This window comes from Phoca vitulina, unplaced genomic scaffold, assembly GCF_004348235.1.
Source record: "Phoca vitulina isolate PV1807 unplaced genomic scaffold, GSC_HSeal_1.0 scaffold35, whole genome shotgun sequence".
NCBI classification, from domain to species: Eukaryota; Metazoa; Chordata; class Mammalia; order Carnivora; family Phocidae; genus Phoca; species Phoca vitulina.
In genome coordinates, this window is record NW_022589738.1 from 9,514,259 (window position 1) to 9,536,968 (window position 22,710).

At 37.9% G+C, this 22,710-nt stretch overlaps 1 protein-coding gene across 1 annotated transcript in view; it reads left to right on the top strand.

Annotated features, from left to right (window-relative positions):
• Positions 1–22,710, top strand: part of CFAP47 (cilia and flagella associated protein 47) — a 453,685-nt gene that overhangs the window by 45,755 nt on the left and 385,220 nt on the right. Inside the window, exons 11-15 of the mRNA XM_032426488.1 lie at positions 8,417–8,569; positions 9,243–9,426; positions 9,524–9,620; positions 20,222–20,438; positions 20,739–20,980. Coding sequence (XP_032282379.1) covers positions 8,417–8,569; positions 9,243–9,426; positions 9,524–9,620; positions 20,222–20,438; positions 20,739–20,980 — 893 coding nt within the window. The remainder of the gene's footprint in view (positions 1–8,416; positions 8,570–9,242; positions 9,427–9,523; positions 9,621–20,221; positions 20,439–20,738; positions 20,981–22,710) is intronic.

A 22,710-nucleotide genomic window follows, 5' to 3' on the forward strand; every position in this document is an offset into this window, starting at 1 on the left:
ATTCCCACCAACAGTGTAGGAGGGCTCCCCTTTCTCCGCATCCTCACCAACATCTGTCATTTCCTGACTTGTTAATTTTAGCCTTTCTGACTTCTGTTAGGTGATATCTCATTGAGGTTTTGATTTGGATTTCCCTGATGCTGAGCGATGTTGAGCACTTTTTCATGTGTCTGTTGGCCATTTGGATGTCTTCTTTGGAAAAATGTCTGTTCATGTCTTCTGCCCATTTCTTGATTGGGTCATTTGTTCTTTGGGTGTTGAGTTTGATAAGTTCTTTATAGATTTTGGATACTAGCCCTTTATCTGATACGTCATTTGCAAATATCTTCTCCCATTCTATCGGTTGTCTTTTGGTTTTGTTGACTATTTCTTTTGCTGTGCAAAAGCTTTTTATCTTGATGAAGTCCCAGTAGTTCATTTTTGCCCTTGCTTCCCTTGCCTTTGGTGATGTTTCTAGGAAGAAGTTGCTGCAGCTGAAGTCGAAGAGGTTGCTGCCTGTGTTCTCCTTTAGGATTTTGATGGACTCCTGTCTCACATTTAGGTCTTTCAACCACTTTGAGTCTATTTTTGTGTGTGGTGTAAGGAAATGGTCCAGTTTCATTCTTCTGCATGTGGCTGTCCAGTTTTCCCACCGCCATTTGTTGAAGAAACTGTCTTTTTTCCATTGGACATTCTTTCCTGCTTTGTTGAAGATTAGTTGACCATAGAGTTGAGGGTCCATTTCTGGGCTCTCTATTCTGTTCCATTGATCTATGTGTCTGTTTTTGTGCTAGTACCACACTGTCTTGATGATGACAGCTTTGTAATAGAGCTGGAAGTCCAGAATTGTGATGCCGCCAGCTTTGCTTTTCTTTTTCAACATTCCTCTGGCTATTCGGGGTCTTTTCTGGTTCTATACAAATTTTAGGATTATTTGTTCCAGTTCTTTGAAAAAAGTTGATGGTACTTTGATAGGGATTGCATTAAATGTGTAGATTGCTCTAGGTAGCATTGACATCTTCACAATATTTGTTCTTCCAATCCATGAGCGTGGAATGTTTTTCCATTTCTTTGTGTCTTCCTCAATTTCTTTCATGAGTATTTTATAGTCTTCTGAGTACAGATTCTTTGCTTCGTTGGTTAGATGTATTCCTAGGTGTCTTATGGTTTTGGGTGCAATTGTAAACGGGATCGACTCCTTAATTTCTTTTTCTTCTCTCTTGTTGTTGGTGTATGGGAATGCCACTGATTTCTGTGCATTGATTTTATATCCTGCCACTTTACTGAATTCCTGTATGAGTTCTAGCAGTTTTGGGGTGGAGTCTTTTGGGTTTTCCACATAAAGTATCATATCATCTGCAAAGAGTGAGAGTTTGACTTCTCCTTTGCCGATTTGGATGACTTTTATTTCTTTTTGTTGTCTGATTGCTGTGGCTAGGATTTCTAGTACCATGTTGAATAGCAGTGGTGATAGTGGACATCCCTGCCGTGTTCTTGACCTTAGGGGGAAAGCTCTCAGTTTTTCCCCATTGAGAATGATATTCGCTGTGGGTTTTTCATAGGTGGCTTTTATGATATTGAGGTATGTACCTTCTGTCCCTATACTCTGAAGAGTTTTGATCAAGAAAGGATGCTGTACTTTGTCAAATGCTTTTTCTGCATCTATTGAGAGGATCGTATGGTTCTTGTTCTTTCTTTTATTAATGTATTGTATCACATTGATTGATTTGTGGACGTTGAACCAACCTTGCAGCCCAGGGATAAATCCCACTTGGTCGTGGTGAATAACCCTTTTAATGTACTGTTGGATCCTATTGGTTAGTATTTCGGTGAGAATTTTTGCATCCATGTTCATCAGGGATATTGGTCTGTAATTCTCCTTTTTGATGGGGTCTTTGTCTGATTTTGGGATCAAGGTAATGCTGGCCTCATAAAATGAGTTCAGAAGTTTTCCTTCCATTTCTATTTTTTGGAACAGTTTCAGAAGAATAGGTATTAATTCTTCTTTAAATGTTTGGTAGAATTGCCCTGGGAAGCCATCTGGCTCTGGGCTCTTGTTTGTTGGGAGATTTTTGATGACTGCTTCAATTTCCTTAGTGGTGGTGGGTCTGTTCAGGTTTTTTATTTCTTCCTCGTTCAGTTTTGATAGTTTATACATCTCTAGGAATGCATCCATTTCTTCCAGATTATCTAATTTGCTACCATATAGTTGCTCATAATATGTTCTTGTAATTGTTTGTATTTCTTTGGTGTTGGTTGTGATCTCTCCTCTTTCATTCATGATTTTATTTATTTGGGTCATTTCTCTTTTCTTTTTGATAAGTCTGGCCAGGGGTTTATCAATCTTATTAATTCTTTCAAAGAACTAGCTCCTAGGTTCGTTGATCTGTCCTACTGTTCTTTTGGTTTCTATTTCATTGATTTCTGCTCTGATCTTTACTATTTCTCTTCTCCTGCTGGGTTTAGGCTTTATTTGCTGTTTTTTCTCCAGCTCCTTTAGGTGTGGGGTTAGGTTGTATATTTGAGACCTTTCTTGTTTCTTGAGAAAGGCTTGTATTGCTGTATGCTTTCCTCTTAGGACCGCCTTTGCTGCATCCCAAAGATTTTGAACAGTTGTGTTTTCATTTTCATTTGTTTCCATGAATTTTTTAAATTCTTCTTTCATTTCCTGGTTGACCTATTCATTCTTTAGTAGGATGCTCTTTAGCCTCCATGTATTTGAGTTCTTTCCGACTTTCTTCTTGTGATTGAGTTCTAGTTTCAAAGCGTTGTGGTCCAAAAATATGCAGGGAATGATCCCAATTTTTTGGTACCAGTTGAGACCTGATTTGTTACCCAGGATGTGATCTATTCTGGAGAATGTTCCATGGGCACTAGAGAAGAATGTATATTCTGTTGCTTTGGGATGGAATGTTCTGAATATATCTGTGAAGTCCATTTGGTCCAGTGTGTCATTTAAAGCCTTTATTTCCTTGTTGATGTTTTGCTTAGATGATCTGTCCATTTCAGTGAGGGGGATGTTAAAGTCTCCTACTATTATTGTATTGTTGTCGATGTGTTTCTTTGATTTTGTTATTAATTGGCTTATATAATTGGCTGCTCCCATGTTAGGGGCATAGATATTTACAATTGTTAGATCTTCTTGTTGGATAGACCCTTTTAGTATGATATAGTGCCCTTCCTCATCTCTTATTGTAGTCTTTGGTTTAAAATCTAATTTGTCTGATATAAGGATTGCTACCCCAGCTTTCTTTTGATGTCCGTTAGCATGGTAAATGGTTTTCCACCCCCTCACTTTAAACCTAGAGGTGTCTTTGGGTCTAAAATGAGTCTCTTGCAGACAGCATATCGATGGGTCTTGTTTTTTTATCCAGTCTGATACCCTGTGTCTTTTGATTGGGGCATTTAGCCCATTTACATTCAGGGTAACTATTGAAAGATATGAATTTGATGCCATTGTACTGCCTGTAAGGTGACTGTTACTGTATATTGTCTCTGTTCCTTTCTGGTCTATCTTACTTTTAGGCTCTGTCTTTGCTTAGTGGACCCCTTTCAATATTTCTTGTAGGGCTGGTTTCCTGTTTGCAAATTCCTTTAGTTTTTGTTTGTCCTGGAAGCTTTTTATCTCTCCTTCTATTTTCAGTGCAGCCTAGCCGGATATAGTATTCTTGGCTGCATGTTTTTCTCGTTTAGTGCTCTGAATATATCTTGCCAGTCCTTTCTGGCCTGCCAGGTCTCTGTGGATACGCCTGCTGCCAATCTAATGTTTCTACCATTGTAGGTTACAGATCTCTTGTCCTGAGATGCTTTCAGGATTTTCTCTTTGTCTCTGAGACTTCTGAGTTGTACTATTAGATGTCGGGGTGTTGACCTATTTTTATTGATTTTGAGGGGGGGTTCTCTGTGCCTCCTGGATTTTGATGCCTGTTTCCTTCCCCAGATTAGGGAAGTTCTCTGCTATAATTTGCTCCAGTATACCTTCTGCCCCTCTCTCTCTTTCTTCTTCTTCTGGGATCCCAATTATTCCCATATTGTTTCATCTGTGGTATCACTTATCTCTCGAATTCTGCCCTTGTGATCTAGTAGTTGTTTATCTCTCTTTTCCACCATTTTTAATTGCACCTCATTAATAGCTTTTTGATTTTACCTTAGTTAGATTTTAGTTCTTTTATTTCTCCAGAAAGGGTTTTTCTAGTATTTTCCAAGCTTTTCTCAAACCCAGCTAGTATCTTTATAATTGTCATTCTAAACTCTAGTTCCGACATCTTACTAATGTCCGTTTTGATTAGGTCCCTGGCAGTCAGTACTGCCTCTTGTTCTTTTTTTTGAGGTGAGTTTTTCCATCTTGTCATTTTGTCCAGAGGAGAATAGAGGAATGAGAGAACAAAATGCTAACAGGGTAAGAACAACCCCAGAAAAATATACACTAAACAAATCAGAGGAGACCTTCCAGAAAGTGGTCACTTTTCCGTTCAGAGAGTTGCTGCTATTCTTTTCTTCGATCTCCTGTTGATTTTGTAGGTGTTCAGAATGGTTTGATACCTTTCTAGCTGAATTCCTGGGACCAGACAAAATTTAGGTCTCCTCCTCCTCAGCCATCTTACTCCTCCCCTTTCATCTTCAATTTCTTTCATCAGTGTTTTACAGTTTTCAGAGTACAAGTTTTTCACCTCTTTGGTTAGGTTTGTTCCTAGGTATTTTATTATTTTGGGTATAAGTGTAAATGGGATTTTTTTCTTAATACCTCTTTCTGCTGCTTCATTATTAGTTTATAGAAATGCAACAGATTTCTGTACATTGATTTTGTATCCTGTGACTTTACTGAATTTGTATATCAGTTCTAGCAATTTTTTGGTGAAGTCTTTCAGGTTTTCTATATATAATATCATGTCCTCTGCAAATAATGAACATTTTACTTCTTCCTTAACGATTTGGATGCTTTTTATTTCTTTTTGTTGTCTGACTCTTGTGGTTAGAACTTCCTGTACCATGTCAAATGTAAGTGGTGAGAGTGGATATCCTTGTCTTGTTCCTGACCTTAGGGGAAAAGCTCTGTTTTCCCCATTGGGTATGATATTAGCTGTGGGTTTTTAGTTGATGGCCTTCATTAGAGGTATGTTCCCTCTAAACCCACTTTGTTCAGGGTTTTTATCATGAGTAGATGTTGTACCTTGTGAAATGCTTTTTCTGTGTCTATTGAAATGATCATATGGTTTTTATCCTTTCTCTTACTGATGTGAAATATCACCTTGATTAATTTTTGAATTTTGAACCACCTTTGCAACCGAGGAATGAATCCTACTTGATTGTGGTGAATGATTTTTTTCAATGTATTGTTGAATTCAGTTTGCTAGCTTCATGAAGTTTATTCTTTATGGAGCGAATAAGCATTTAGGTATGTTAATAACCAGCTCTTTGTCACTTCAGGCATTTATTTTACTACTTCTTTCCATTACCTTCCTTTACTCCTTGTTACAGACCTTGAGACTTCAGATATAGGAACCATTTCTAGATTCTAAAGGTGGTTAAGGTTCCTGAAGCCCGAGGGAAGTTTAAATTTCAACAACTGTCTTTTTTTTTTGCTTGTTTTAATTTTTTTTTGAATTATAGTTGACACGCAGTATCATATTAGTTTCAGGTGTACATCATATTGATTTGACAATTAGGCAGTGCTTATAAGTGTAGCTATCATCTGTCATCATACAATGTTATTGCAGTATTATTGACAATATTTTCTATGCTGTAGTTTTCATCTCTGTGACTTATTTATTTTATAACCAGCAATTTGTACCGCTTTTATCCCCTTCACCTGTATTACCCATTCCCCTTACTGTCCTCTTCCCTGGCAACCACCAGTTTGTTCTCTGTATTTGTGAGTATTTCTGTTTTTCTGTTTTGTTTCTTAGATTTTACATATAAGTGAAATCATATGGCATTTGTCTTTTGCTGTCTGACTTATTTCACTTAGCATAATTCCCTAGGTCCATCCACTATTGCTAATGGCAAGATTTCATTCTTTATGGGTCAGTATAATATTCTATTATGTGTATATACATATATGTGTGTATATATATATTACATCTTATTTATTCATGTATCTATTCATGGACACTTGGATTTCTTCCATATCTTGGCTATTGCATATATCTTTTTGAATTAGTGTTTTTGTTCCAGTAATGGAATTACGGGTTTTATGGAATTTCTATTTTTATTTATGTTTTTTTTTTTTTAAAAAAGGGTTTGTATTTGTTTCTTTTTTTTTAAAGATTTTATTTATTTTTTGACAGAGAGAGAGACAGCGAAAGAGGGAACACAAGCAGGGGAGTGGGAGAGGGAGAAGCAGGCTTTCTGCGGAGCAGGGAGTCCGATGCGGGGCTCGATCCCGGGACCCTGAGATGAGGACCTGAGCCGAAGGCAGATGCTTAATGACTGAGCCACCCAGGCGCCCCATATTTTTATTCTTTTGAGGAACTTCCATACCATTTTCCACAGTGGTTATACTAATTTACATTCACACCAACAGTGCAGGACAGTTCCCTTTTTTCCACATCGTCATCAATACTTATCATCTCTTGTGTTTTTAATACTAGCCATCCTGACTTGCGTAAGGTGACATCTCATTGTGGTTTTGATTTATATTTCCCTGATTATAAGTGATGTTGAACACATTTTCATGAGTCTGTTTGCCATCTGTATGTCTTCTCTGGGATAATGTCTATTTCAGTCATCTGCCCATTTTTAAATTGGATTATTTGGGGTTTTTTTGTGTTGAGTTGTATAAGTTCTTTATATAATTTGGATATTAACCCCTCATTGCACATATCATTTCCAAATATCTTCTCCCATTCAGTAGGTTGCTTTTTCATTTTGTTGATGGTTTCCTTCACTGTGCAAAAGCTTTTTAGTTTGATGTAATCAAATAGTTTATTTTTACTTTTGTTTCCCTTGCCTGAGGAGACATAACCTGAAAAATACTGCTAAGGCTGATGTCAAAGAGATTAGTGCCTATGTTTTCTTTTAGGAGTTTTATGGCTTCAAGCCTCACATTTAGATTTTTAATCCATTTTGAGTATTTTTGTGTATGGTGTAAGAGAGTGGTCCAGTTTCATTCTTTTGCGTGTAGCTGTCCTGTTTTCCCAGCACCGTTTATTGAAGAGACTGTCTTTTCCTCATTGTATGTTCTTGCTCCCTTTGTGGAAGATTAATTGAGTGTATAAGCATGGGTTTATTTCTGGGCTATGTTTTCCATTGATCTATGTGTCTATTTTTTGCCAGTACCCTACTCTTTTGATTATTATAGCTTTGTAGTTTATCTTGAAATCTGGAACTGTGATACCTCCAGGTTTGTTCTTCTCAAGATTGCTTTGGTTCTTGGGGGTCTTTTCAACAACTGTTTTTGAATAGCAAAGCATTTATTTCTCTCTTATTGCCTAACTCTCATAAAGACTGTCATTCAGTTAAAGTTATCTTACTGTAACCATCGAGGACTTGTTGAAAACAGGGAGAAATATTAAATTTCATTTGACGGTATGACTAATAGATTCATACTTGAGTTAATTATTGAGGGTAAGAATCTTAATGATTGATAAAATCTGTTGAGTATTGAGGCAGACCAAGGTCAGAAGATATGAATAATTGTACATTTTGTTTTTATGGAAAAATATGGTGGGTGAAAGGAAGAGCATGAACTCAGATGAGTGATCATGAGATATAAAGTAGATGTACTTCATTTATGGATTGGTTTCTCTTTATCGATTTACCATTGATGCTTCTTGCATAAGCTCTGAGATGTTAAAAAAGTAATGGGTTTTAACAAAAGGATTTATGATTTTTATATATATACTTTTGTAATTTTTGTCACAGTCATTTGAAAGTATCTACCTCTTAGGAAACACTAATCAGATTCAGATCTAGTCCCATGTGTAACTCTAGAACTCTCCATTTTTTTTTTTAAAGATTTTATTTATTTTTTGACAGCGAGAGACACAGTGAGAAAGGGAACACAAGCAGGGAGAGTGGGAGAGGGAGATGCAGGCTTCCCGTCGAGCAGGGAGCCCTAAGCAGGGCTCGATCCCAGGACCCTGAGATCATGACCTGAGCCGAAGGCAGACGCTTAACAACTGAGCCACCCAGGTGCCCCACTCTAGAACTCTCCAAATTGCTTACTTGACTGATTCCTGAAGAGTAGTTTTAGAGTAGGCACCATTGTATGGCAGTGACCTTAGGAATTTTCTCTAATTAGGTTAGGAAGAAAATTAGATCTTATTCTAGTTCTGTATGTCATAATGTCTTGCCATGTAAGAGGATATGAGGGAAAGGACTAGAACCTGCCTTCTTCACCATTCTGTGCTTAGCCGCTAGCATAGGAGACACTCAATAAAGACTGAATCAATGCATATATATATTTAAATATTGACATAACTTGCTCATCTTGTAGGACGATTTTCACAAAGATTCCAAGGTATAACTATGTGGATCCTGATTTCACATATACTAAATTTGAGAAAATTGAAAAGCAAGCACATGAAAATTATTATGCAAGATACATTAAACGTTTAAGAAGTGCGCGCCTGCGGAGACAAGCAGAGAGGTAAAGGTCACCTCCTCAAACAGTATGAAACGGATCATGGTGCCTGCGGAGCCAGATTTTTTTTCTTTACTCCTTAGTTTCTTTTTAGTGAATTAAGTGACCTTTTCATATATGAAAATAGCGAAAGCTTGAACTCCTTTAACTGCAGTTATTTCCTTCTTTCCTTTTGGTTCGGGAATGTCTTAACGTTGTTTTGTTTCCCCAGAAGCAGTTCTTGAGATGGGTTCCAACACAGTGTTCTTTTAGGAGAGACAAGATGAGGGAAGCAGGATAGGGCAGGGGAGGGAACTGAGAAATGATGTGTTTCAGGTAAGGCTTACACTCAGCCTGATGCCTAGGGTCTCTTGAAGCATAAATTATGCCACGTAGATGTTCCTGCGTTGTGCCAAAGGGGTTGTCTTTTTTTTTTTTCTTTTAAAGGGGCTCCTTTGTGCTGTCAGCCATTGATTGTGAGTTGTCCTTGGTTGTGGTGGGGTGGGCCTGACTTCCTTGGTGAGGTCTTTGAGAATGGGGCCTTCTCAGCAGAAGGTAATTTTATGCAGATCAGCGCATCATTCTTCCTAAGTGGTTCTGAGTGTGTCAGCAGCAGCATGAGCAATGGGGAATGTTGGGATTTGCCAGTGTATTTTCTAAAACCCTTGACCTCAATTAGTTATTATTGTGATTTCAATAGGGAAGGCATGGATTCATGTAATGATACAGACATAGGATTACAGCCAGCGTCAGGTCTAACGTCACCTTCACTCTCCGAAACGGAAATAGAAGAGGAATATTCAGCAAAGTGTCTGATTAAACCTAACCAATTACTAAATACCAGAAATATAGAATCCAAGGAGACGAAAGCTCTGAGAAGAAAGGCATGTGCAATATTTTACATTCCATTAAGTCATGAGAATTCTTAAAATATCTTTTGCTAATATTGAATATTAATCTTGGAGTAACATTTTCCCACAGGTTCTCAAAGGACTTAAATCGGACCCATCCAAGCCCCATGAAAAACATGATTGCAGCTTAATTTTGACACCAAAGCAAATTCATCAAGTAATTGTTGGTAAGAATATATCAAAAGCTATTAAAGCCTTTGTTTTTTTTAACAGGTTTATTGGAGCATAATTTATATTCCATAAAATTGACCTGTTTAAAGTATGCAAGTCAGTGAATTTTAGTAAGTTTATGGGATTATGCAACCATCATCATAATTCAATTTTAGAATGCTGCCAATCACCCTCAGGACCATATGTACTTACTCCCAAATCCCACCCCTAGCCCCAGGCAACCGTTAATCAATTTTCTCTCACTGTGGATTTGCCTCTTCTGAACATTTCATGTAAAAGGAATCGTACAATATGTGGTCTTTCATATATTGCAGCTTTTACTTAGCATAATGATTTTGAGGTTCATCCAATAGGTATAAATAGGTATAAATATTTTCTTCCTTTTTATGTCTAAATAGCATTTCATTTTATGGGAGTACCACATTTTGTTTATCCATTTACCAGTTGATGGACACGAGCTGTTTTCAGTTTGAGGCTATTGTGAATAATGTTGCTATAAATGTTCGCATATAATTCTTTGAACATATGTTTTCATTTCTTTTGGTTAGATTCCTAGGAGTGGAATTGCTGAGTTGTGTGGTAAATTCCTGTCTAACATTTCAAGAAACTGCCAAAAACTTTCCAAAGTGCACCAAGTTACAGTCCCACCAACAGTGCACGAGGGTTACGATTACTCCACGTTCTCACCAGCAGATGTTATTTTCTGTCTTTCTTGATTATAGCCGTCCTGGTGGTGTGAAATGTTCTCACTGTGTTTTGATTTGCATTTTCCTCGTGACTAGGGTGTAGAATATATTTTCATGCATTTAAATTGACATAAATGTATATCTCCTTTGGAGGAGTGTCTTTCAAATTCTTAGCCCAATTTTTAATTTGAACATTTGCCTTCTTATTGCGGAGTTGTAAGTATTGTTTATATATTCTGGATACAAGTCCTTTATCAGTTATATGATTTCCAACGTCTGTGGCTTGTTTTTGTTTTTTAGTTTTTAAATAGTGTTGTTTAAAGCACAGAAGTTTTTACTTTAAGTGAAATTGAATTTATCGTTTTTTAAAAAAAATTTATTATAATTTTTTTTCTTTTGTAGATCATGCTTTTGATTTCATACCCAAGAAATCTGTAGCTAACTCAGTGTCACAAACATTTTCTCTTGTTTTCTTCTAAAATGTTTATAATTTTCGATCTTACATTTAGTACTACAATTCTATTTGGGTTAATTTTTATGTATGTTGTGAGTTAAGAGTCTAAATTCATATTGCTGTATGTGGCTGTTCAATTGTCTTAGCATCATTTGTTGAAAATACTATAATTCCTCATTGAATTAATTGCCTTAGCACCATTGTTGAAAATCAGTCAACCATATATATCAGGCTTTATTTCTAGAGTCTCAGTTCTGTTCTGTTGATCTGTATGTCTGTCCTTATGACAGTTCTACACTGTCTTTGGTACTGTGCCTTTAGAGTAAGTTTTGAAATCGGTTAAGTGTAAATCCTCCAAATTTGCTCCTTTTTCAAGATTGCTTTGGTTATTATGGATATAAATCAGATTTTATTAAGACCCTCTTTGTCTTGCTTCTGGATCTCTTGCTTGTCCCAATCAGTATTGAAACCTCAGGTCATGATGTTTGCCGTTGAGATAATTATAATTTTGACAACATCCCTAGGCATGAGTTAAGAAACAAGTGACAGGGGCGCATGGGTGGCTTAGTCGGTTAAGCGTCTGCCTTCGGCTTGGGTCATGATCCTGGAGTTTGAGATCGAGCCCCGCATTGGGCCCCCTGCTCAGCGGGGAGTCTGCTTCTCCCTGTCCTCCTTCCTTGCTCGTTCTCTCTTGCTTGCTCGCTCTCTCTCAAATAAATAAATAAAATCTTAAAATAAAAAAAAAAAAGAAACAAGTGACAATTCCCTTGCGGAGGTGTTAAACAGTATCCCTCCCTAGGTCATTTTCACTATTAAAAGATGATTATGGTTAAAGAAATAGTAGTCTATACTAGTCTGCAGAGGAAGTTTGTATTTCATTCTAGGCAGGATTAGGGTGGCCCTGAGGAAGATGTGGGCAGAAGATGATTAATTGGTATGGATGTGCTGATTCTCCCTCTAGGGAGAACTCAGTGCACAAAACACCAAATACCAATTCTTTTGTTAGCCAGACTAAAGGTGCAAGGTCAGAGGCAACACAATGGGAAGTGCTTAAATAGCTGGGTGGTGATGGCTTGGTCTGGCTAGTCAGTGGCCAAGTCTCAGATCAGTGAGGACTGTGGGAAATGCCCAAACCAGGATCTGGCTTCTGGGGAAAGCGGGTGACATGGACTGGCAAAAAGAGTTGGAATCTCCCCCCATTCACTGAGGTTCTGAATGGGAAATAGGACTCTGTGCTGTAAGAGCACCGGAGCTAAACCTCCCTGCCACACAGTGACAGTGAGGCCCTTGGGCATGGCAGACTGGGAACTCATTAGTTCATTGCCTGTCTGGAGTTGTGGATGCAGTTCATTTCAGGTTAAATGTCATTTACTGTGCCTCTCTTTTGTGCCAGGCATGTGATAGGTACCGGGCTTTATAGTCCCAGGGACTTATTTTCATTATTGGGTGTTACATGCTTTGTGTCTTCCAAATTGGTGACTGATTAATCAGATAAGCAAATCTATACAAATTCAAAAGGAGCAAAGTTAGAAGGCAATGTCCAGTGTCTCTTCTACGACTCCTCTACCAGCTTCTCTCCCTTCTTCACCTGCTGTCCTGAGTATTTTAATAATGACCCTTTCTCTGGGGACGGGGTCCCTGTGTGAGTTTACAAGGTCAGCAACTGCGATGGTGGGAATTTTGTATCACTCTCATTTTTATACCTTGAAGGTGTTTTTTGAGCCTCTGCACAGAACGGGGACTGGCACGATCAATGGAGATTACAATTTCAGAAAATTTTGCTCTGTATTTATATTTTAGAAAAGTGAAGTGGGGACCTCTGGGTGGCTCAGCATCTGACTCTTGACTTCGGCTCAGGTTATGATCTCAGGGTCGTGAGATCGAGCACCACGTCGGGCTCCAACGCTGGGCTTGGAGCCTGCTTCAGATTCTCTCTCTCCCTCTCTCTCTTTCTCCCGCTTCCTCTCTCTCTTTCTCTCTCTCTCAAAAAAAAAAAAAAAGTGATTGTCAAGAGACATAGTAGAGGAGTTGGAGATTAATTGAATCAGTTAGTGAAAACTGTTGTAGAGGGGCGCCTGGGTGGCTCGGTTGGGCAGCTGCCTTTGGCTCGGGTCATAATCTCCAGGTTCCGGGATCAAGTGCTACATCGGGCTCCCTGCTCAGTGGGGAGTCTGCTTCTCTCTCTGCCTCTGCTGCTCCCCCTCCTTGTGCTCTCATGCTCGGGCATGTGTGATCTCTCTCTCAAATAAATAAAATCTTAAAAAAAAAAAAAAGGAAAGAGAACTGTTACAGAGTCTGGGTTACATTGGATGTTGTGCAGAGAGTATTGTTTACTTCATCAGCAAATGTCCAGTCACTTTGGTTTTAAGTTACCACTTATTGATATATAAGCCAGACATTGTGTTCAGCAGTGTATAAACATGATCTTATTTAATCCTTCAAATGATGTAAGCAACTTATAAGGTAATTGCTTTTACTTCCATTTTAGAGATGAGTAAAGTGAAGCCCAGACAGGTGATAAACCTTGATCAAATTGCTCAGTATTTAGTGGAAAGGAGCGGATTTGAAATTAGGTTTCTCTAGCCACACTTTTTAAATTAAAATAATTAATTAATTAATTTAGAGAGCTTGGGCAGGGGGGAGGGGCAGAGGGTGAGGAAGAGAGAGAATCTCAAGCCAACTCCGCACTGAGCATGGAGCCCGACTGGGGGCTTGATCTTATGACCCTGAGATCATGACCTGGGCTGAAACCAAGAGTCAGACACTTGACCTACTGAGCCACCCAGGCACCCCTCTACACACACTTTCTATCTCAATTTCTCTTTCCATTCCTCTTTCACAACCTGTATTTTTCTCTACAGTATTTGTCTCAGCTTCTTCCCCAACTTCCTTTATGTCTACTTCACAGTATTGTTAAATCAGAATCTAGAATTCTGTATCTGTTTCCATAAAACATATTAGTCTGCATTTTTGCTTTTTTAAAGTTCGTTTTTACTATCTTTGTTGTAATGTTGGCCTCATAAACAGTTCAGAGACTTAGGAAATGTTCATTCCTTTACTATATTCTGAAAGAGATTATGTTGAATTGTTTTTCAAATGTTAGAGTTCTTCATAGTAACCATCTGGGAAAGGAGAGTTCATTTTCAGAGGATGTTTAATTACAAATTCAATTTCTTTAGTAGTTGTAGGACCATTCAGATAATCTATGCCATTTTAGGAGGGTTTTGGTAGTTTGTGGTTTTTCTGGAATTGATCCCCTCCATAAAGATATCCCATTTATGTGCATAGAATTGTTCATAGCATTCCCAAATTATCCCTTTATTGTCTAGGTTAGAAACATCTGTAGTGATATAGCCTCTCTTCTTCTTAATATTGAGAATTTATGTTTTTCTTGTTATTTTCCTTTCTCAGTCTCAGTGGAGGTTTATCAACTTTATTGGTCATTTCAAAGAACCAGCGTTTGGTTTCATTGCTTTTCTCTATAGTTTTTCTCTTTTTAATTTTAATGACTTCTTATATTTGTCATTTCCTCCTATTTGCTTTGGATTTTTATTTGGATTGCTCTTTTTTTTTTCTAATTTCTTGAGGTAGAAGCTTAAATTATTGATTTATACCCTTCTTTTTTTTCCTTTTAAATATTTTATTTATTTATTTGAGAGAGAGTGACAGAGATAGTGAGAAAGTGCATGAGTGGGGAAGAGAGGGAGAAGCAGGTTCCCCACTGAGCAGGGAACCTGATGCGGGGCTCAATCCCAGGCCCTGGGATCATGACCTGAGCCAAAGGCAGACGCTTAACCGACTGAGCCACCCAGGTGCCCCTACCCTTTTTTTTTCTAATATAATCATTTAGTGCTATGCATTTCTCACTAAACAGTACTTTAGCTATATCTTAACATATTCTTAAATATTTTCATTTTCTTTTAGCTCAGTATACAGTTGACCCCTGAACAACGTGGTTAGTGATGCCAAACCACCCCCCCCCCACACACCATGTGTTTGAAAGTCTGTGTATAACTTTTGACTCCCCCAGAAGTTAACTACCTACTGTTGATTGGAAGCCTTACTGATAAGATAAACAATTGATTAATACATAGTTTGTATGTTATATGTGCTATATACTGTATTCTTAAATAAAGTAAACTAGAGAAAAGAAAATGTTACTAAGAAAATCATGGGGCCCCTGGGTGGCTCAGTCAGTTAAGTGTCTGCCTTTGGCTCAGGTCATGATCCCAGGGTCCTGGGATGGAGCTTCATGTGGAGCTCCCTGCTCAGCGGGGAGCCTGCTTCTCCCTCTCCCTCTGCAACTCCCCACTGCTCGTGCATGCTCTCTCTCTCAAATGAATAAATAAAATCTTAAAAAAAAAAGAGGAAATCATAAGAAAATACATTTACTGTACAGTAGAGTAGTAGAATGAAGCACCCCACATCTCCTTGTCCCCACCCAAAGTTCGCAAAGCTGGATCCTGGAGTGACACCTGCTTCTTGTTCCTCTACCCAGGTATGTGGGAAGCCTCCTTCCAAGTGGAGTCTGGGGGAATTCAGAGAACCAGGAGAGGCCGATCACCTTTATCCACTTCTGTAGGTCACTTGCTTTATCTGACCCCTCTTATGGGGTTCTAACACAGTTTCTGCTTTCAGGAAATGCTGGCAAGTGTTGAGCAGCCAGTTACCTGACAGTATGAACTCCCCACCTGGAAGCACTTTCAGCACCATGTACAGTGCCCCTCTCCGTTGTCCACTTTGGGCTTCTCCCGGGGGCTATTCTGACCTCCCCCCCCCCCCCACATATCCATGTTCTCCCAGACCCCTTGATCCAGGGGTGGAAGGTGGGTTATCATTCGGTGGTCCTTGCTCAACTCCCACTAGTGAAGGGCTCTGCTGCTTTGGCGAGAATCCCTCCCCAGAGCCAATTCCTTTGTGAGGAGTGTCTGGATCAGGCAAAAGCCTTGCTGTTCCAGCTTTCTCTGCATCTTTCCTCAGCCTTCCCTTTGCTTCTAGTTATTTGGTGATTAATATAAAATACATGTTTATTGGGGTGGAGGTGCATATAAGTGGACCCATGCAGTTGAAACCCCTATTGTTCAAGGGTCAACTGTGTTATCTAATTTTCCTTGAAATACTCTCTTTGGCTCATCAGTTATTTAGAAGTGTGTTACTTAAATTCCAAGATTTTTTGGTTTTTTTTCTGCTATGGTTTTCTAGTTTGATTCTATTTGGTCAAAGTACACACATGTATGTATTCAATTCTTTTAAATTTTTCAAGATTTGTTAAGGGTGATCCTGGATGTGGTCCCTTTTGTTGAAGGTTCATGTGACTTGAAAAGAAGTATTCTGCTATTGTGGGATGGAGTGTTCTTTAAACGTCAATTATATCCCAGTTAGTTAAAGGTATTTATTTCTACTAAATCCTTACTGCTTTTTTGTCTAGACAGTCTGTCAGTTATTGACAAAGGTGATTGACATCCCAAACTGTGATTGTAGATTTTATTATTTCTCCTTTTAATTCTGTCTGTTTTGCTTCACATATTTTGAAGCTCCCCTGTTTGGTACATACACATTTAAGACTGTTATGCCTTCATGGTCCCTTTTTTCATTATGTAATGTCCCTCTTTGTCCCTGGTAATTTTCTTTGTTCTGAAATGTAGTTTGTCTGATATTGATCTAGCTACCACAGCTTTCTTTTGTTTAGCCTTTGCATTGTTTATCTTTTTACTTGTTTCTACTTTTGACTTACGTATGTCATTGTATTTGAAGTAAGTTTCCTGTGGGCAGCATATAGTACTTTTTCATCCATTCTGACAATCTCTGTTTTTTAATTGGTGCATTTGTGTCATTTACATTTGATATAAATGTTGTTATATCAAGACTATGGAATGTTATTCAAGATTCTTTGTTTTTACTTTCAAGTTTATCTCAAAAGTTTAAAAAGTTTTCAAAAGTCTGGGCATGGCTTTCTTTGGATTTGTTCTGTTCGGGTTTCACTGAGCGTCTAGAATGTGAAAGTTTACTTTTTTTTTTTTTGCTGCATTTGGGCATTTTTCAGCTGTCATTTTTTTCCCAAATATTTTCCCAGTCCCCTCCATCCTTTACTTTCTCATCCTGGGGCTCCACTTACATGATTTTTAGACCTTTTGCTTTTGTTCCATGGGTCTCTGAGACTCTTAATTTTTTTCAATCTGTTTTCTTTTTGTTTGTCAGATTGGATAAATTCTGTTGATATTTCTTCAGGTTCACCAGCTTTTTCTTCTGTCCTCCCATTCTGTTAAAGGGCATACTCAAGAGGTTTCTATTTTACTTCCTGTATTTTTTAATCTTAGAGTTTCTATTTAGTTCTTCTTTGGATATTCTCTTTCTTTGCTGAAACTGTTTTTCTACTTATTTCAAGAGTATTCATCATTGCTTATTTGGTCATTTTTATAATAGCTTCTTTAAAACTTTTGTCAAGCAATTTGATCATCTCTGTCATCTCAGTCTTGGTATGATGAGTAATTTTGGTTTATACCTTGGGCATTTTGAGTACTATATTATGAGACTTTGTTTACTATTTAAATAATCTATTTTAGGATGCAGATGATCCATTTAGCTCTGGAACATACATTGTAGTCCACATTTGTGTGCTGGGTAACAAATGTCAATTTAATTTTCAAAGCGTTTGTGGTACTATGCTGGTTTTCCCTTTTTGTATGCTCCCCAGAAGACTATATGAAACCCAGGCATTATTTCACATTGTAGTTCTGTTTTTTTTTTTTTTAAGATTTTATTTATTTATTTGACAGAGAGAGAGATTGAGCACACAAGCAGGGGGAGTGGGGGAAAGGGAGAAGCAGGCTTCCCGCCGAGCAGGGAGCCCAATGCGGGGCTCGATCCCAGGACCCTGAGATCATGACCTGAGCCGAAGGCAGTCGCTTAACCAACTGAGCCACCCAGGCGCCCCTGTAGTTCTGTTCTTAATCCATTTGCTGTGTTGGTTCTGATAGATTTCACACATGGGCTGTTCAACATATGACCACAGCTTCATTCACATATTTAAAAATAGGTCCTTGGCTAACTCCCACCTCTCTGTGTCCCTCCCCCTACTTTTTAGGTGGGAGGGGGAGGGGTGTCAGTTATTTGCCTGCTTTTGTTTAGTGAGGTGTGGAGTGGCCACTGTGATAGTAGGGAGGTAGGAGCAGCATCTGTTTGCTGACATTTGTCTAATACAGGGCAGCCTTGGTCCGCAGGCCTTTATTTCATATACTGCAGTGCCAAGTGGAGGGGAGGGATGTTACTGCTGTTCCTCTTAGTGCAGGGTGCTGGTAGTCAATAGGACTCCACCCTACAGTCTCTTAGGCACATGGTCTAGAGGGACAGGGGCACTGCCTCTGTCAGCCTTCATGCAGGGCAGATATGGTTGACAGGGCTCAACCCCAGCAACTCCACAGGGACTTCCTCTTTAGTGGAGAAGGGAAGGAATGATGTCTCTCTTTATCTTACTGCAGGGTAGGGATCATTGACAGGGCTCTACTCCAGTCTTCTGAGAACCTAGTGTTGAGGGGATCAACTTCTTTCATGATGTTTGCCTGGAATAGGGCAGGTATAGTTAAAAGGGTTTGGCCCCATAGGGCCACCCTCTTCCCAGTTCTTTGGGTGGAGAGAATGGGCTGCAGGCTACTCTAATGCCCAGGCCACGATGATAACCCAGGAAAATTCACTACAGGTTTATCTCTCTATTCCTAAAATTCCTAGACAATCCATTTCCTCATGACTTTTCCGAAGCTTCTGATGGATATTTCATAGATTTTTGTCAACATTTTAATTTGTAATTAGCAGAGGAGTACAGTGGATTGTGTTTACTTAATTTTGTCTAGAAATAAATTTTTGAAATATGGAAGAGAAGTATTACTCTAAAATCTGCTATACTTCTTGAATATATTGCTATTTCTCTTTTGTAAGGGGCTGGAAGACATTAGCACTGAGAAACAAGAATAGACTGATAGAAAATATTTGCAAATTATGTATCTCATGAAAGAATTGCAACCATAATGTGTATAAAACTTTTGAGACTCAATATTAGGAAAACAAATGACCCAATTAAAAAATGGGCAAAGGGATTTGAACAGATACTTCATCAACAAGGATATACACATGAGAAACAAGCACATAGAAAGATGCACAATGTTGTTAGTTGTTAGGGAAACACAGAATAAAACCACAACGAGATACTACTGTAAATCTATTAAAATGGCTAAAGTTAAACAAAACAAAACAAAATGAACAAACCAGAAACTCACCATTTCAATTGTTGCCAAGGATGTGAGGGATCTGGGACTCTTATACATTGCCAGTGAATTGGGAAATTACACAACCACTTGAAAACAGGCAGTTTCTTGCACATTTATACATGCATTTACCATATGATCCGTGCATTCCACTCCTAGATATTTGTCTGAAAGAAATGAAATCATGTGTTCAAACAAATACTTGTGCACAAATATTTTAGCAGCTTTAATTGTAGTAGCCAGTACCTAGAAGCAATCCAAGTTTCATTTAACAAGTGAAGAGACATTCACCTGTAATGGACTACCACTTTGTAATACAAAAGAATGGACTACTGACACCTGACACAACTTGAATGAATCTCCAGGGAATTTGTAGAGTGAAAGAAATCAGAGCCAAACTGCACATGTTACATTATTCCACTCTTAAAAAACTCTAGAACATGTGAACTGATCTACTGTGACATAAAGCATTTGAGTGGGGGTCTGGGAATGGGGAGTACTGAGGATGATGGGAAGGAGAGAATATAAAGGGGCACAAGAGAACTTTGGAGTGATGGATGTTCACTCTCTTCCTTGTGGTGATGGTTTCATAGGAGTATACGTATGTCAACACTTAGGAAATTCTACACTTTAAACATGTGCAGCTTATTGTATATCAGTTACTATTAAATCAAGCTGTTAAAAGATGTAGAAGACCTATAATTATTAAAATTGTATGATATAAAAACTTTTGTCATTTAAAAGGGAAATCTGAAAACTCCCCTCACTCATGCTCTCTCTCTCTAAAGTAAATAAATAAATCTTAAAAAAAATAAAAGGGAAAACTTAAGTACTGAGCAATGGGAAAATTACCAATTTCTGTAAGTTCTGGGTAAATGAACATAAATGTATTGATGGAAGTGGAGAAGGTGTTGGAGTATGCAAATTAGTGTACTAAAACGAGTTATGAGTACTAATAATTTTTTAATATCATTTTCCATATAATTAGGATATATTTATATTGAATTTTAGCCAATAATCTCCAAACACCAAATTATGGGCATTTTGATAAAAATCTTAGTTAATAACTTCTGATATTACAAGAAATATTTTTCTGAGTACCATTTTTTATAAATTAATTGGTGAAAACATAGTATGGAAACTTAAAATTACTGAATACGTTTGCCAACACTAAACTTAATCATTTTTCATTTTTTCAGGGCCCTCTGTCCTTAACTTTGGTGATGTTTGTGTGAACTCCACAAATACTCGTCTACTGCATGTTATTAATATGCTACCTATGCATATTTTGATCCAGTTAGATATTAATTTGGAAGAACTTCAAAAAACCAACCAATTTTCATATGTGATTCCACCTACAGCTAGTACTTATATTTCAATGGTATTTGAATCTCCCACCATTGGAAAATTTTGGAAGTAGGATTTATTTTTGAATTTCTATATGCTAGAATCAGTGTCCCTTTGTAGAATATGTATTTTTTTGATTCCGTAATTGTAGAATATGTTACGTTTGGTCCTCAAACATAGAAACTATATGTACATCAATTTGTAGATTTGTAGTTTGATATTTCAGTGGTAGCCTGCCATAAATATTTTGATGTATTGCTTACTAATTGTGGGTGTTAATCAATAATATTGCATTTTTATTTGTAACTGAATTCTGTACCTGCAAATAGCTATTTTCAGTTAAGTTTGACGGCTTTTGCTGTGTTACAGGTCTTTCACCTTTACAGTGAACAATATACCTGGTGGCCATATCCTAGTGATGGCAGTTGTCGTGCCAGTAAAGCTTGAGCTCTCTTGTAATGAGCTAGTATTGAGACCACAAGGCTACTCCATGAAAACATGTTTTATGGGGACAGTTGGGTTGTATAATCATCAGAATTATTTTGCCAAATTTGAATGGCAACCAGTAACCACGAAAAGAGGAATGGCGTTTTCCATCTGTCCAACTAAAGGTAATAGTTTGTTCTATTTGTTTGATTTAGACACTCACTTATTAATGTGCTCAGGCAGTAATCATTTATTGAGTATGAAATGTATAATGGTGCTGAAAATTGAAGCAAATCAGACATGGTCATTGGGGCATTTATATTTACATACATAAATATGTAAATTTGATTTGAAAATATGGATCCTGTATTAGTCAGGGTTCTCCAAAGAAATAGAAGCAATAGGAAATATATAGAGAGAGGGAAAGGGAGAGAGGGAAAGAGGGAGGGAGGAGATTGATTTTAAGGAATTGGTTCATACAGTTGTTTGGGCACTCCAGTAGGCTGGCAGGCTGGAGACCCAGGAAGGAATTGATGTTGCAGTCTTGAATCCAAAAGGACTTCAGTTTTTTCTCTTTAGCCCTTCGATTTATTGGATGAGACCCTTTTACATTATGGAAGGTAATCTTTACTCAAAGTCTACTGATTTAAATGTTCATCACATCTGAAAAATACCTTTACAGCAATATCTAGACCGACCAAACAACTGGGTACCATAGCTTGGCCAGGTATGGCCAAGTGGACAAAATAACTCTTCACAGATACTGATGAACGCAGTATTGTTTTGTTTAGTTTTAGTTTGATAACGGTGATAAGATATGATTCAGAATGACTTATATTTTGTTAGATTGTGAATCATTTTAGAAGCATCCACCAATTCTTTATAATCAATATTTAATGCAGGTAATAAAATCCAGTTAATAAAATTAAAAACTTAAAACTGTCATTTAAACAAGTAATTTTTTAATTAATAGAAAATATTCTCCGATTTACTGTTTTTGGTGGTTCCATATATTTGTTAAGTGTCCTGTTAACCTTCTTTAGCCATTCCCCAGAATCTATAATTCCACATGATGTGCCTGCCACAAAACTGAGCCCTGGTAACTGCTAAAGTGTTAACCCAGTAGCCTGTCAAATTCAGCAGACATCATTGTGATGTGCTGTGAGGACCTCATGAGGACAGAAGCTATCGTTTAAAGAAATAAGATGGCAAGTTAGAAGTTGAATGATGAAGGGGCACCTGGGTGGCACAGTGGGTTAGGTGTTTCACTCTTGATTTCGGCTTGGGTCGTGATCTCAGGGTCATGAGATTGAGCCCTGCATTGGGCTCCTTGCTGACTGTGGAGCCTGCGTGACATTGTCTCCCTCTCCCTTTGTCCCTCCTCCGCCCCCCACCCCCTGCTCCTGCTTGCATGCGTTCTCTGTCTTTAAAAAAAAAAAAAAAAAAAGAATAGTTGAATGATCTATATAGTATCTTCATTTTATGTACATGTTATCCCTTTTCAGCTAGCTGGAAGGATCTGGATTTTTGTATCGGCAGTGACTCATGTGGTGTTTTATAATCAGCTAAAATCTATTTCTGCATGAATGGGAAGTAAAACAAACTTTGGGGTTAGATAAACCTGATTTCAAAACTAGTCTTAGCTTCTTGCTAGGTTTGTGATCTTGAGAAAAGTACTCTATAACACTAGTTCCCTTATTTGTAAAATGGAGAGACTAATGTATCTCATAAAGATTAAATGTATGGAAAAGTCCTTCCGTAAAGACTGGCAAAGAGTAATTGTCAAAGAAATAGATAGCTATTTGGTTATGAAAATTTGCTAATTCTGTTTGGACTTCTTTTTTCCCTGAAAATGTCCTCAGAGTGGGAATAGCCTCACATGCATCTAGCCAGCCATCCCCACTATCAATTTCTT